This window comes from Saimiri boliviensis, chromosome 10, assembly GCF_048565385.1.
Source record: "Saimiri boliviensis isolate mSaiBol1 chromosome 10, mSaiBol1.pri, whole genome shotgun sequence".
NCBI lineage: Eukaryota > Metazoa > Chordata > Mammalia > Primates > Cebidae > Saimiri > Saimiri boliviensis.
In genome coordinates this window covers 52,438,421-52,455,129 of record NC_133458.1, presented here as the reverse complement: position 1 = coordinate 52,455,129, position 16,709 = coordinate 52,438,421, and the positions used below count along the sequence as shown (strand labels likewise).

General features: G+C 33.4%; 1 protein-coding gene across 1 annotated transcript in view; it reads right to left on the bottom strand.

The window, feature by feature from the left end:
• The window catches only part of ORC5 (origin recognition complex subunit 5), a 93,346-nt gene that overhangs the window by 23,074 nt on the left and 53,563 nt on the right, over positions 1-16,709 (bottom strand). The window contains exon 12 of the mRNA XM_039473023.2: positions 15,359-15,469. Coding sequence (XP_039328957.1) covers positions 15,359-15,469 — 111 coding nt within the window. The remainder of the gene's footprint in view (positions 1-15,358; positions 15,470-16,709) is intronic.

The following is a 16,709-nucleotide window of genomic DNA, read 5'->3' as shown; positions in this document are numbered from 1 at the left end:
AACAGGGTGAAACTCCGTCTCTACTAAAAATACAAAAAATTAGCAGAGCATGGTGGCATGTTCCTGTAATTCCAGCTATTCAGCTATTCAGGAGGCTGAGGCAGGAAAATGGCTTGAACCTGGAAGGCAGAGGTTGGAGTGAGCTAAGACTGCGCCACTGCACTTCAGCCTGGCCAAAAAAGAGAGACTCCATCTCAAAAAAAAAAAAAAAAAAAAAAAAAAAAAAAAGAATAGGATCACAAAAATATTTATTTACTTCCTTGCTCCACTTTAAATGTTCATGACAACATGATGAACTCAGATCTCCAGGCTAGCATTAATACCTACATAGTATGATATGGTTAGGGTGGACACGGCAAAATCTCTAGACAGTGAAGGTACTCAGATTCATTGTGGTGTCTCCCTTTCACACGTATGCATGTATATGCCTAAATAAGGTAGAGGTGGGGCAGAGCCTTTCCCATCTACCTGCCTGAGACCTTTCCTACAAAGTAAAAAGACACAGAACAGGATGGGCAACCAAGGGACACAGGAGTCTTTGGGAGAGAGTAAATATTGCTGAAAGCCAAGATAAGACAAATAGTCTTCTCAGTTTGGCAACTTGTAGAAATCTATACTGAGAGTAGGGCTGAAATTTTAATGAATGGGAAGATATGTAGAAAAAGAGAACACAGTCTTTGATGGCTAAGTATATTAACTTCAACCCTTTTTATTCAGTGACAAATCTGACTTAGAGAAAAGAGATATAAAACAGTCATTTCTATTGTTAGGTCCCCAAATGTGGGGAGTGATTTACACAAAGTCTCTAGTTCCAGCACAGAATAAAAAATTGAAACATTTTACAGTAAATAAATTAATGACTTGGAAGGATTTAATCTCTGTTGGAGAAAAAAAAAGCTCTCCAAATAATAATGGTAAAACATTCTGTAATCTTTTTTTAGCACTAATTTACAGAAGGCTTCTCATTCAATTGAGCTTTGAATTACCATGGAACACATTTCAGGAATAAACACCAACAAAGAGCCTAGACAGAAGGTTGGAAAAAAGATAAATACAGAACTTCCAACCCAGACAGGATGCATAGATTCATATTTGTTATTCTTCCCTGCTTCGTACAACTATAAATCCTAGAAATAATGCTAAGAGGTGACCAAAAGGACTCTGAAAGGTAGAAAGAGGGAATTGGACTGCTTCGGGATTCTAGGGCTACAGAAACAAGATAGAGGGAGGGAGTCTTATAATTCCTCACCCAAGAGCAAAAAGTAAACCAAGCCCAGCACTTCCCAATCCACAGCTGAGCAACAGACAGCTACCTAGGTATGCACATTCCTCCCCTGGATTAAAGAGGAATGCTGACAAAAGAACTGGCAATTCTATATTTAGCAAAGCTATCCTTCATGAATAAAGTGGAAATAATGACATGCTCAAACAAGGCAAAACTAAACAATCTGTCACTAGCAGATGACCTTCAGAGAAGAGCAAAAGGAAGTTCTTCAATCAAAAGGAAATGATAAAATTGAAAGAACGAACAGTGGAAAGCAGATCTGTAGATAAATACAAGAGAGTATCTCCTCATGAGTTTTCTTAATCACATTTGATTAAACATTTTAACACCTCCTGATACTCAAGACAGTATCTGAAAAGTGGGGACGTAAAAGGAATGGTAGTATGGCTTCCATAATGCACTTTAAGTGGGAAAACACTGATGTGCCTTATAAAACCAAGCACACAATTACAGTATTACCCTGCAATTGCACTTATGCATTTATCCTAGAGAACTGCATGTTCACATAAAAACCAGAACATGAATGTTCCTAACAGCTTTAATTGTGATAGCCAAAAAATGAAAAAAAACCCAGATGTCCTCCACAGGTGAATGGCTAAACCAACTGTGGTATATGTACACCACAGAATACTCCTCAGTAATTAAAAGGAATGAACTATTATTACATGCAAAAATTTGGATGAATCTGAAGACTTATTCTGAGACAAAAAAGTTAATTCCCAAGTGTTATATACTATATAATTGTGCTTAAAAAATTCTTGAAATGACAAAATTCTAGAGGTAGCAATTAGCAGTTAACAGGAATTGGGGAAGGGGAGGGAGAGAGGAAGGTATGATTATCAATGAGTAACAGGAAGAATCCTTGTGATAATGGAACCGTACTTGACTGTAGTGATGAATTAACAAAACTATGCACAGGATAAAATATCATATAACCAAATATATATATATAGACATATACAAAAGAATACATATAGAAGTAGGGAAATCTGAATGAGATCAGTAGATTGCATTAACGTCAATTCCCTGGTTCTGATATTTTACTATAGCTTTTCCAAATGTTAACATTGTGGAGAACCAGCAAAGAACACACAGGAAAAGAGAGTACAAATTATTTTTTACAACTGTGTATGAATCTACAATTATCTCAAAAAAGCTTAATTTGCAAAAACACTGAATATTCAAAATATAGGTGGCTGTGAGAAGTATCTTGTAAACCCTCAGAATAAATTTTATCTCAAAATGTTTAAGTAGCTATGAAGCTAAAAAAAAATCTATTTATAAAAATAAAAGCACTTTTTTAACACTTATTTGTAAGGATCTTTAAATCTAAAGGCAGATGATTAGTTATGACTTGGGGCTTAGCCTCAAAGAAGATTTGTAGCTACTGGTTTCAGGCTGTAAGTCTATAAAAAGGTTCTTACCAAGTTGCCTAAAACCTGTGGCTAGTAAAATGTATTATTTCCTCTACAGCAAAGGAAGATGATAGCAGAAGTATTACCATATAAATCCCAACCTGAGTGTTCTTTCTCCAAATTCTTACTTTATATATTTTTAATGACAAAAGTTCTGTTTTTATTTGTTTGTTTGGGGGCTATGAAAGACAACTGCACTGCAAATTTAGTAAAAAGTAAAATTTTCCAACATAAAAATAATTGCACAACAAAATTCTGAGCTTGCTCATCTGAACTTGAAACTTAGGGTATCAATACTTCACTTAATAGATGAGGAAAGAAACATCATAGAAGGATAACTGGCATTATCAGCCCCTAGACAGTCACCCACACAAACTAATGTTTCCAAATTATTTAATCCAAAAGTCCCAACAAAAAAGAATACAACACATATGTCATGCTAGAGGTTTACTAGAAAACATTTTAGAGTTGTAACAACAAATTTTAAATTAAGCACTTAATTTTAAGAATACTTAGCATATTAAAAACACTTAGCCAAAATAATACTTCAAATTGGGTATTGATGATTAGAAAATGGTTTGCCAAGACTACTGCTACTGTGAATAAAGAATCCCAGTATGAGTCTATGTGATTTTATCTTTTCTTCTGCTGTTTTTCAAAATTCCTGAGAATGACACACAGGTATTTTGGCATTCACTCCTTTCCTCAGGTTCTAGCAGAGGATATGGACAATACTTGAGGGGCAGGGGTCAGGAAAAGATAGCTATAGCAACTAATTAATAATATGAATGACCATGGTAATTAGCAGCATATGGACTGGAATTTATTATTGTGTCGAGACTCTATGACAGACATTGTGCATCCTCAATCCTCACAAAAACTCTCCTATGATTACTATAAATAAATCTCTTTTTTCCAGATGAGGACACCACCTCAGAGAGGTTAGTAAATTGCTCAAGGTCACGGAGTTAACAGTGGTTAAAAACAGCAATGGATTTGAATACTATCTGAATCTAAAGCCCATATTCCTTATACCACCCCAAATAAGGAGCTATAGAATACAAAGAGATAATTTTTTGTTGGGAGAGATTAGGAAAGCTTTATGGAAGAAGGAAAGGGGGTTAAATGACAACTCCAGCTTGCATTCTACACTGAAGGCGGTAACTATTAGTATGCTGGAGAGGTAAGAAACCCAGGAGAACAGGCAATACAAGTAAAACAGAGAAAAAGCCTTAAATAAAATTGTAGCAATAAAGACAAAGAAGTATCTCAATACGGTATAGGCAAATGTCCTGGCCCAGGGATACAGAATAGCCTTGAGAAGTAACAATTAACCATCCTGTGAACAAAATTGTTAGATGTGTGAGTCTGATGTCATGAGAGTAAAATATTAATATGGATTTTATGTAGCCTAATGACAGATTAGTTTTTCATAAGTCAGATTATATATTACATTAGACATTAAACTGCTGTCTTTTAGGTTTAATATTTAAAAGGTAAATATTCGCTGGGCACAGTGGCTCATGCCTGTAACTCCAGCACTTTGGGAGGCAGAGGAGGGTGGATCACTTGAGGTCAGGAGTTCAAGACCAGCCTGGCCATTGTGGTGAAACCCCAGGTCTATCAAAAATATATAAATTAGCCAGATTTGTCTACTTAGGAGGCTGAGGCAGAAGAATTGCTTGAACCTGGGAGGCGAAGTTATAGTAAGCCAAGACTGTGCCACTGTACTCCAGCCTGGGTGACAGAGTGAGACTCCATCTCAAAACAACAACAACAAAGTAAATTATTTCAAGGTTTAGGGAAAGCATTTTTTAAATTCTGAAATTATTAGACAATATTAAAAATGGTATCCCAATGCAAAGTTTCTTATACCTTTGTGGATTAAAGGTCATTTAGAGAAACATTCACAACTACAACTCATAAAATATACAGTGGTTGAATATACTAAAGGTGAGGATAAATATATTCTTATTGTCAGTAATGTTCAGATTGTAAGGGATTATATAATGCTTTCCACAGCTGCTTTTCTTGTCTGTTTTGTCAAGCTCAAAGTCAAATGAATAAAACTCAAACGAATAAAAAAGTACCCTAAGGGGTGGGTTCTCTTTTTCAAAGTCAGAATTTAGATTTCATGTTAGAAAACACATTAAAAGTTTTGTTTTTGTTTTTCAAAAGCTGTATTAAAAGTCAGTGGTTTTACCACTAAGTTTTAAGTCATATGTTTTCTACTGATGTTTTTCCTCAAAATAAAAATTGTTTTTGTCCTTCTCAGTTTAAATAAATCCCCTCAAAACCTGAAGCATCCTGTTATCAAAGAGAATAGTACTTCCCTAGCTTTTCTACACTAGTAGCATTTTTATACTGCTTAATGGATTTTATTTTACCTTAGCTTAAAATAATCAATCTATTTGACTCAAAAGCCAAAGTATATATTCCTTTTCCTTTGATTAGGTCCTACGTTACGACTGAGGCATTCACAAAGAAAAATAAAAAATGAAAACCTCTTTATGTGTACAATATTTGTAGACTTACATCTTAAATGGGGTTATACAATATTTGTTTAATCTTTGCTCTGTGTACTATTATGTCCTTTGTTCTCATCCGTGTAGGGGATGAGCTGATTATTTATGTCGTAACAATAGGAGTTCATGTACCACAGTGAGGATTTTTTTTCCTTAATCTGAGAGGCAGCCACTAACAAGCTTCAGCGGGAAATGCTTGATGTAAAAACAGTGTGAACCTTTTCCTGGGCTAATAAACTGTTCTTTCTGCCAACGAAAGAAAATCAATTTACAACTGTAAATAATTTTTAACATGCTCACTATTTTTATACATTCACAGGTTGGTATATGTCCATTGACTTATGAAATATCCTATCCTGTTTGTCCTGGAGGAGCTTTACAATCGGAAACATATTAAATTATCTAAATAAACGAACTTAACAAGTGAAATGTCAGTGTATGAGTGCCACACAACCCAACAAGCACTACATTTGATTTGAATTCAGGAGACGTGATGGTTCATGCCCTATATCAAGAGAGTTCAACTGACATTTTTACACACACAAAGCAGAGGTGGTAAAGGAAGCACATGGCAGAAATAGGCAAATATCATCAAAGCAGTTCAACTTGAAATCACCAACATGAATTTTCATTCCCCAAAAAAAGGAGTGTGGTTTGCTAGTCCTCAAATATGTTCAGATAAACAAAAAGTAGCATGTATATTTATACATAGAGAAACTGAAGATAGAGCCTCTAATCTCTGGAACTTTTTAGCATGCAAATTGACCGCAAATCTTTAGCAACCACAAAGACCATAACTGCATGTTAGGAGAATGGGAGGTCATTCAATGAATGACTCCCATGTTCACGGATAGAATTGTGCAAGAGATACAAAAATGAACAGACAAGGTCTATGCCCTCAAACATGAGGGTAGTTGGAGACAAACACATAAAATCATAATGACATAAAATGAGTGCTATGTTAGTATTATAATATGCATAAACATAATTATCTGATTATAGAGAAGAAAAAGAACTAAAAGAGAGGGAAGCAAAGTGCAGATTCATTGAGAAATGACATTTGGGAGATGGACCATGAAGCGTAAAAAGAGAGCTCAATAGTTGTAAGGGGACAGTACGTGCAACAATATAAAACATTTAAAATTAGTGTGTTTTCAGAGGAAACAGCCTATTATGTATCGTATACATGATGAATGAAGCAAGTGGTGGAAATTGGGGCCAGATTATGAAGGATCTGGCAATAAATGTTACTTAACGTAGACTTGGTTCTGTAGATAATGTAGTTCATCAAAAAAAGTGTAACCAGAAAAAGACCAAATTTATCTTTTAAGATTTATGCTGATGACTGTATGGATAATGAACCAGCAAGTGTCTAGTTACAAGGAGACCAGTGAGAAAGCTGGTGAAATCCTCTAATAAGGAAGCTACCGATTTAAAGTAATGTCAGTGAGGGTGGAAAAAAAAGGAGTATGTTTAAGAGATATTTGTATTTAGGAGGAAAGACAGACTGCACTTAACCAAGTAAATGAAGGGGAGAAAATGATATGGTTCAGAGATAATTTCTCCATTTAGCTAAACTAAAAACCAGAAACTATGTATTATCTTTGTTTCTCTACCACCTAACAATATATATACCACATGGCAGGTGCTTAGTAATAGATGAATTAATAAATCATTAGTTTTTTTTTTTTTTGAGACGGAGTTTCACTCTTGTTACCCAGGCTGGAGTGCAATGGCGCGAGCTCGGCTCACCGCAACCTCCGCCTCCTGGGTTCAGGCAATTCTCCTGCCTCAGCCTCCTGAGTAGCTGGGATTACAGGCACACGCCACCATGCCCAGCTAATTTTTTGTATTTTTCGTAGAGACGGGGTTTCACAATGTTGACCAGGATGGTCTCGATCTCTTGACCTCGTGATCCACCCGCCTCGGCTTCCCAAAGTGCTGGGATTACAGGCTTGAGCCACCGCGCCCGGTAATAAATCATTAGTTTTAAAACCTAGATATGGCTGAAAACTCAGGAAAAGATGTAGGGAATAATTTGGTTTGAGGCATACCAGTGTGTGATGTCTATGGATCATCCAGGTACAGTTCAGGTTCAGCTGGCAATACGGATGGAGAACTAGAGAATAAGCGCTAGAAATATGTATTTCAAAAGCCACCAACATATACACAGCATTTAAAGCCAAGGGAGTAAATAAGATAGCTCTGGGTAAACCTAGTTTCCTTTCTTGTTAACTATGGAAGCATGATTACTTTTGATTCTAAGAATTCAATTATCCACCATCATTCAGAATGACCAAAGGTGAGGGAGCATGCAGGTATTAAAGGTTACCTGGGCCTAAGAACCCTAGGTTTTCACTTAGGAGAAAGGACAAAGACATCTCTGCAGCACCAGCTACTGCAGTATGTCTATAGATGGCCAGGTATGACCAGTCTCCTTCAAAAAAACTCCAATTCATTGTGCGCTGACAAGGAATCAAGATAATTTCTTACTGGAAACCCCCTTTAAGCACCAACATGTCTTTTAATAATCTTTTATATATTTTGGTTTTTTGTGGGGTGGGGTCTTGCTCTGACACCCAGGCTGGAGTGCAGTGGTACAATCACAGCCTTCTGCAGTCTTGACCTCCCGACTCAAATGATCTTCCCACCTCAGCCTTCAGAGTGGCTAAGATTACAATCATGTACCACCACACCTGGCTAACTTATTTATCGTAGAGACAGGGTCTAACTTGAACTCCTGGGTGCAAGCAATCCTCCTACCCCAGTCTCCAAAAGCGCTGGGCTTACAGGCATGAGCATCATGCCCAGCCAGAAGTTTTTTAAATATACCACACATTTCCATAATGAAGATTTTTCTAAATCATTTATCTCCTAACCCATTCTTATTAAAACTCCTCTCATTTAAAACAACCTAGTCATTAAGCTCTATCTAATGCACAAATTTGCCTATATAATCACTATATTAGCAGTATGGAATCTCTTAAACACGCATTTGGAAGCACATATCCACACAAACTTTTTTGTGTGCTGTCAGGTAAAAATGTGTCAAGTTAAATAAAAGTCACTGGGTTCAATATATTTCCATCAAAAAATGTAAGTAAAGGATATATATTTAGTAAACTTACTGGAAGCAACACTAAGCTTTGAGAAAGGTAATTATAAAATATTGCCCACGAAAATAAAGCATCAAAGTGTTATTTTATACAAAAGTAGAAAGCATAATTTATGCAATTTTTAAAATCCTTTAAGCAGTTTTTTATGTGTCACCCTTAGGCACTAATTTTATTTTTCTAGAGTTTGGTGAAAATGCCTACTGCTGGACTGATATACTCACAAAGGCAAAGTGGCTACACTAAGAAATTTAACAGCCGATTTAGAGAAGACAAGAAAATAGCAGAGGAAAACACTGTTCTTTTACAAATGAGAACAAGAAAAATAATCTTCTATCCCTGGGCAGTAAAGTAAAATATGCTGTGCTTTTTAGTATCCTTGGTAATAATTAATATTGCTATTCCTTACAACAATAGTACAGCTAGTAAAAATCATAGGTTAACTTTACTCTTTGCAAACATGAAACATCCCAAAACAGTTAAAAAAAAAAAATCTCCTGAAGAAGGCATCTACTACAGAGTGGTCTGACGGCTGAACAGTAATATGTCCTCACCAGGGGTAGTAGAAGATTTGAGAATCTCATTTACTGCACCAGTGGAGACTGAGCATCATGGCGGTGATGCTCTTAGCAGCTAGAAAAGAGCCGGCTTCTATCAAACAGCATCCCTGCTGACCTATTCATCAGCGAAGTAGGCATTAAGTAAGGCTCCTTTACCAACCTTGGGATGAAATGTCTCACAATCTCAGTTGTTGTTAAGGAAAAAACATAGTAAGATTATTAGGAAATGTTAGCATTCAAGCTATTTTCTGTGATTTACATAATTTACCTTAATAGCATCAAGTATTACAGTTGAATATTAAAGAAACATTGGGATGCTCATACAGGACAAACGAAATGCAAGAAATTGCACAGGAAGAGCTCTTCACATTTCTAATACTTTAGTATCCATGGAATTTCAAGGAAAACTGTCCCTTTTAGTCACCAAGTTTAATGTCTATAAAGATAATGCCCAAACTTCAATCAATTTATATGAATATCTTACATCTAGATTTTAGGATGCTATTCTTTATGCTTACAAGATTCAAATTCTTATCTACTAGATTTCTAATGTTATGTCACTAGTGTTTAACAAATATAGCTACTTTTTGTAGAAATATAAATAGAACAACCAAAATACTATGTAATATGCAAATTAATATTTAAGGTAAAAAGGTTTTATAATCATAAAGTCTTCTAGTTTATTTAAAGTGCTTTTGGTTAAAAAAATTTATAAAAGCAGTTTGAAATACTGTATATTATAAAGGGACATAATGAGTATACTTTTCCATTATGAAGTATTTCAAATATAGCCACGTAACTTTTTAAGAAAAGTCACTCTGGCTGCATATACTAGGCCATATACAATATACTGATTACTTGTCCATAACTTAAGTTCAAAGTCTTGAGACTGTCTGACACCAATGTCATAACTAAATTTAATTGGGTATTAAAAAAATTTAGTTATAAATATCAAACAATCATTGCTTCAAACACTTAAGTTCAAGGAATGTTAGAAGGAAATATTCAACAAACAGGATTGTTATGACTCAGTAGAAGACACTTAAATATCTGAGATTATCAAATATTAAGAATTATGTAAGTAAAAACTCTTATTTATTCACTTTAATTATTAGTATTCACTTTAAGTATTTAAGTATTAGTTTCTTCAGCATATGTAGGTCCTCACAGTAAATATACATATACACTATTAACTCTAAAAGTATAAGCCAGAATCTGGTAGCTGCACCAGTACAAATGAAGGGCTGTGGAAGCCACAGACACATCTTCATTTCTGTATTCTCTTTATCCAAAACAATGCCTGAAACATAGTGCACACTTAGTAAACACTTGTTACATGAAATTTTAAACAGAGAAAGAAAAATTTAATTCCAACCAGGGAAAAAAAAAGATAAATATTGACTTTGAATTTGAAGTGTGAATTAGATTAAAATATTTTTATTTTTAAACATTTTAGAATTAAATAAAAATTAACAAAGTCCCCTCTTTAAAAAAACTAAAAACTATACACATTTACTACATATCTTCCTGTATTTGACTAAATATGCCAAAATTTGTTTTTGGTGTAATAAAATGTTAGCTACCATAAAAAGTACAATGTAGCAAAAACATCTTCCTACAGCTATGGTGAATTACAGATCAAGTATTTGCTAAAAATATTTTCACAGATAGAACAACTAAATTATCATTCTGCTTTCTGATTGATGATAAATTCATTTGGGAAAAACAAATAGTTTGGATATATCCTAAATATCTTATAAACCAACACCTAAATGAGTAGTAAGCTTGTCTAAATGTTATTTGAATAAATGAAACCTACGTATAAGAAGCAATTGTTGATTCATGGCCAAAAAGTTGAACTCATGCAACAAGTGTATTCCAACGTACAGTATCATGACATGAGTTTGTAAGCAGAGAAGGTACAAATAGAAATGCATATTAAAATATATATATTTGTGTAATAAACTATGCTTCAAAATGTTTATATATGTTCTTATAAATTAAAATAAATTTGCAAAAACACTCTAAATTTTTTATTATGTACAACTGAGTATAAAACCACTCAGAAATATTAATCAGGGAAAAATCCAATTTGTCAATATGGTACACAGAGCTATTATTTTTAAAAAACTATGCTCCTTTTCTTATCTTTCAGCTATTTCTTGGTATTCATTCAGAATACATTATTTTTATAATAGAGTAATAAAACCTTTTAAATGGCAGAATTAAACTACTTTCAAAAATTATTTTCCAAAATGCAAATTGATCAAAGAAGATCAATGATAATTAAAACATATTCCTTTTACAAGTCACTTTAGAAACCTATACCAATGATTTTAGGAATAAACTCTCCAGCAATTTTATTCTCTGGGAAAAAAATGAAGCAATACGGCTTAAGATGTTAAAGTAAGTGATATATCTCACAATCTTAAAGAACTATACTCCCATTGCCCTGACCTAACTATAAAACTATTTGGGTGAGGGAGGTAAGAATGAGTAAGAGAAGATATAGAAGTATAAAAAATGAAACAGTAATTCAAAAATTCCCAAATTATCACTTTTCTTTAAGAAATAAAAAAAAGATACAATTAAAAAGCATAACCTGGCTTTAATATACTTCTGGAAAAAAGACAACAGTATTTCTTTAAAAGATGATAAATGGTCTTCAAAACCATATCTGATCAAATTAAACATTTAGAAATAATACCTATAAACTTTACCCACTTACTGCATGTATTCCATTCTAATGATGACAGAAGAAAGGAAAGGAGAAAAGAAGGAAATACCAGAATTAATGCTTTGTCACCCAGAAAGTTCAGGCATATATAGAAGGGCTACATTTATCTTACTAGAATAAAATTTTTTTAAATGATCCAAGATAATGACTGCAAAATTGTACTAAAGGTAAAAATCAGGTAAGACTAAAATAATCTAAAAAAATTTAAAGTCATATTTAAGTTTAATAAATCTGAGCATTAACATAAAATGTTAAATGTGCTATACTATTCTCTTTACTTATGAGACTAAAGAGTTAAGGAGCAGACTTTTAGTTAAAATTCAATAGAGTATAAACAAATTCAGAATAATGTCAACCACAATACAATATTGCTGCTACTACTATCATAAATTTATTATTCTCAATTGGAATTTTAATAAACTTTAAAGAGTCCTTGAGTTAATATTTTTATAACTTCATTATAGAACAGAATAGATTTAAATAAAATACAATGGAAATAAACTTTTGCTTCAGGAGAATTCTGAATGTCTATATCACACATGATAAATTTATACACAAAAAAATAATTAAATAATTTAAATAATTATTTAAGCAGTAAATCCAGCTAGAAAAATAGCACATCACTATCACATAAATTCTGAAAACAGGTGAATACAAAAATAATACATGATCATCTCATATAGACACGTTACAACCAATGAAAAGCAATTTACTTCCAGGTACAAACTATAATTCATTGCCAATTTTATTTACATTTTAATAAAAATGTATATACATATATACACGCTTATAATTACATTTTTCACCAATTTTATTTCCATTCAAACGAACCAATGTGTTAACAAACTTCTCTATATGTCAGAGACAGTATTAACAGGTATGTTTTCCTGGCACATCTTAAAGCTAGAATGCAAAAACATTGCCATCTAGTGTTCGTACCAAATAAGCACTTCCAAAATAAACGGTATTTGTTTTTCACTAATAAATTAAGTGCATGTTGGTTAAATACAAACTGTCATTTGCATGGTTAAGAGTATAATTTTGATAGATGAATAAAAGGAGAAAGAAGAAAAATAGAAAAGGTCACTGGGAGTGAGTGGGAAGAAGAAAATATAAGGCATGTGGGAGAAATACTCTTTGGATGTGATTCCTGCCACATTTTGTTCTTAAACACATTACTTGATTTTCTTGGATACTTTACTGACCAAGCAAAAGTAAAGACCAACTCCTCAGAACTAGTTGCATCTATCCCTATATACTCCCTTCCCTTTGTATCCCAAATGAGAACTAAGACCAAATTCCTAAATGACTTGTTATTAAATTAACATAAACAAATTCATTTATAGCAATACTTTAAATATACAAAATTTACCATTTTGATTACAAAATGTTAATTAGAAGGGATAAATAATAAAAAGATCAGCAACTACAACTGTCAAGTTTGAAAAAAAAATTACCTTAATTAACCAACAAAGATGCACTTTGGGCCAAGTTGTTCTCTTAACTATGTAATATTACTGGCACTGCTCTACCTACGAAGACTTCTGACATTGCTCATCACAGTCAAAGGCTCAGAGCAGCTAGCAAATCTCTAATCAGAAACCTCCCACTGTTTCTAATTGCCATATTTCTTCCCAGAGGATAAAACTGCTGAAGAGTTTATTTCTAAAAAGAGAAAATGCTCTATGCATGTAAGGTACAACATGTAAGGTAACAATAATAAGGTGTGACATGTGGTGGCAGTAGTCATACTATGACTACTACTACTACTACTACTACTGCTACTACTACGATCACAACTACAATGACTACTATTACTACAATATAACCCATTAAATTCCAACCAAACCAGTGTGACAGATCACAAGCATGCCCTGCTTTTCATATATTTTTTCAGATCATATTAACCCTTCTTTCTGAATCTCTAAACTAAACTCTATCCTTTGGAAATAAGATATCAGGTGATTTTAACCTATTTCTCTATTTACCCATTTACACATTTCCATATAATAAACATGTATCACTTATGTAAATTAGAAATATTTAAAGAACAAAAACTCCTATACATTCTCTACAGCCAAGCCTCATTTTTCATCTTCTGTGAATTCTTTCATCCCGCCCAATCTAGAAGTGATCTCTTTCTGCTCTAAACTTCTCAGGAGGACTACCTAGCATTCACTTACAGCCTTAACAAAGTATTTTTAAGTATATGCTTTAATCCCCTAAAACAAATTATAAGCTCATTGAAAAAGAAAACATGTATTATCCTTCACTGTGCCTCCCAACACTGGTAATTTTTGGGCACCTGAGAAGGACGATCACATGTGATGCAAACATGTTTCTGCTCTGCTAAAAGCATAGTCTATCTCATCTCCTTAGGCTTTACATCTCAAAGGTTTACTTATTGCATCATATTATAAAAGTTGTTTAATCTCTTTGACGTATTGTAAGGCTCAACTGCTTTTGATAAAGACCTACTATTTTAAAATACTTGCTAATTTAGTTATTGCAACAGTAAACACAAAACAAAAAATTCGTATGTTGTATGTAGAAAGGTATTAATAAAAGGTAAAGTGTGATTAAAAACCAATTTCAGACGAAGCATTTTAAAAAAATATATAGAAAAAAACCCCTGTAACACAAATTAAAACTGAATTACTTTTTTAAAGTTATCAGCATTAGGAATCTACCAACTTATCTATCTAGCTATCTACCTAGCTATTTAAGTAGCCTAGTAACTGAGTGAATTGCATTTCTTCAAGAACATAAAATGAATGTAGAGACAATTTTCTATACATGCTGACATGTACAAAAATTATCTACATTCAATGTTGAGAAAATTGAGACTATATTTCTTACTCAAACTCTTCTCTAAATGCAAAATTAAAAGTTGCCAGCATACATTTGATTCCAAAGTCTGACAGCTATTCTGGGGCCAGATTTATTCCATGAATTGATCAAAATGCAAGCATTATTTACATATTTCTCAACCTAAAAATGCATACAGAAAACAAAATGCTCACTGAAATATCTGATATGACTTTGCTTTTAAATAAATATTAATTACATCATTTTGCTTTTTCTTCTAACCACTTGTACCATGTGCTAAACATTGTTTTTTTTGGACCATTTAAGAAATCTACTGTGACTATAGTTTTAATAAATTGCTTTTTCTTAAAATGTCAACTAAAAAACAAACCTTAACTATTTATTTTTTTAAAGTCATATTTTCTACTTTTATGCTTTTGCTGCCACCTAGTGAAATTGTGAGAACTTAATATTCTGGAAAACGGCATTTTTTAATAAAAGCACAACTATTTGCAAAGTACACAGATGAGGAATAAGGACATTTGTAGATTACTCTCTTACAAACAATTTTTTAAAATTCCGTTTTCATTAAATTATAATTCATCAACTTAGTTATCAAGCCACTTGTTCAACTGGCAAGGTAATTATGCTCATTTAATTTTAAAAATTCCTTTACCAAAAAAAGAGCCAAATTAAATTATTTTGCCATGAGGTTATACTTGTAAATATAAGCAAATTTAGTTATACTGCCAAAGAGTCTATATACGTAATTTTCAATTACCAGAAAAATGGTTTATTATATAGTTAAAGCAGTGACATATGCTGAACAAAAATGTGAACACATGGAATTCTATCAACTCTACTATCTGAAGAATCCCACAAAGATGACAGATAATAACCTATGATTAAGCTTACCTGGGAAAAAATATTTGCTGTTGGAGCAACTCTGCTGTCCACGATACTATATAGTATTGCTAATAATCTGTCTAGTGGAAATGGTTTTGGCCCAAGGAGATGATTGCTCGTCTGTAGTAAATAAAAAACAAAAATAAGATTTTTCTTCTTATACCAGAGCACTTTCTGTACTATAAAACTTCCAATAACAATGTATTTATGTATTATACAGTTCCCCTAAAAATGCTAATAAATGTAACCTGCAGTCTCTAAGTTAGAAGTTCAACTGATATGATCATGATTTACCTTTTCTTTACAATTGTTTTGTTTAGAGACAGGGTCCGCTCTGTCACCCAGGTTGGAATGCAGTGGCAGTGCAATCATGGCTCACTTCAGTCTTGAATTCCTGGGTTGAAACCATTCTCCCGCCTCACACTCCCCTCTTGAGTAGCTAGGACTCCAGGCACACACCACAATGCTTGGCTATTTTTACAAATTATTTTGCAGACACAGGGGCCCATTATTTTGTCCAGACTGGTCTTAAACACCTGGCCTAAAGCAATCCTCCCCACCTTGGCCTCCCAGAGTGCTAGAATTACAGGCATGAGCCACCATACCCAGCCATGATTTATCTTTTAACACATTCCTCAAGATTTCTGACTTAGTATCAAAAAATATTAATTAAAGAACTCATAGTCACCTAGTCCAGTCCTAAATATACCTCCTATTTTGCTGTTGTAACCAGGTGTTAAATGGTTTCACCAAATCCAAGATAATAACCAAATCAGGTTCCTAAATCCTAGACTAGAGCTTACTAATTATTTCTCAGAATTCCTCTTTGTACCTCTGCAAGGAAAATTTATTTGTTCAACCTTAGTAGCTCTAAAAAGATCAATTACAGTAAGTTGTAGCTTAACTTAGAAAACTAATATTTTATAAAGTAAATAAGCTATCAGCCTAAAACAATGTAAAATTTTTTTAAAGTTTTCAAGATTATAAAAAGTTCATACTTGTATACAAACTCACATGGTATAACTCATGTCATGAGAAATGAGATATAGTGCGCAAGTTCCAGTTTGTTAGCAGATAATTTTAACAGCAATTATTTATTTATTTATTTATTTATTTATTTATTTATTTATTTATTTAGAGTTAGAGACAGGGCCTCACTCTGTCACCCAGGCTGGAGTACAGTGGTGTGATCTTGGCTCAGTGCAAACTCCGCCTCACAGATTTAAGTAATTCTCATGCCTCAGCCACCCAAGAGCTGGGATTGCAGGCATGCACTACCATGCCCCACTAATTTTTGTATTTTTAGTAGAGGTGAGGTTTTGCCATGTAGGACAGGTTGGTCTTGAACTCCTAACCTGAA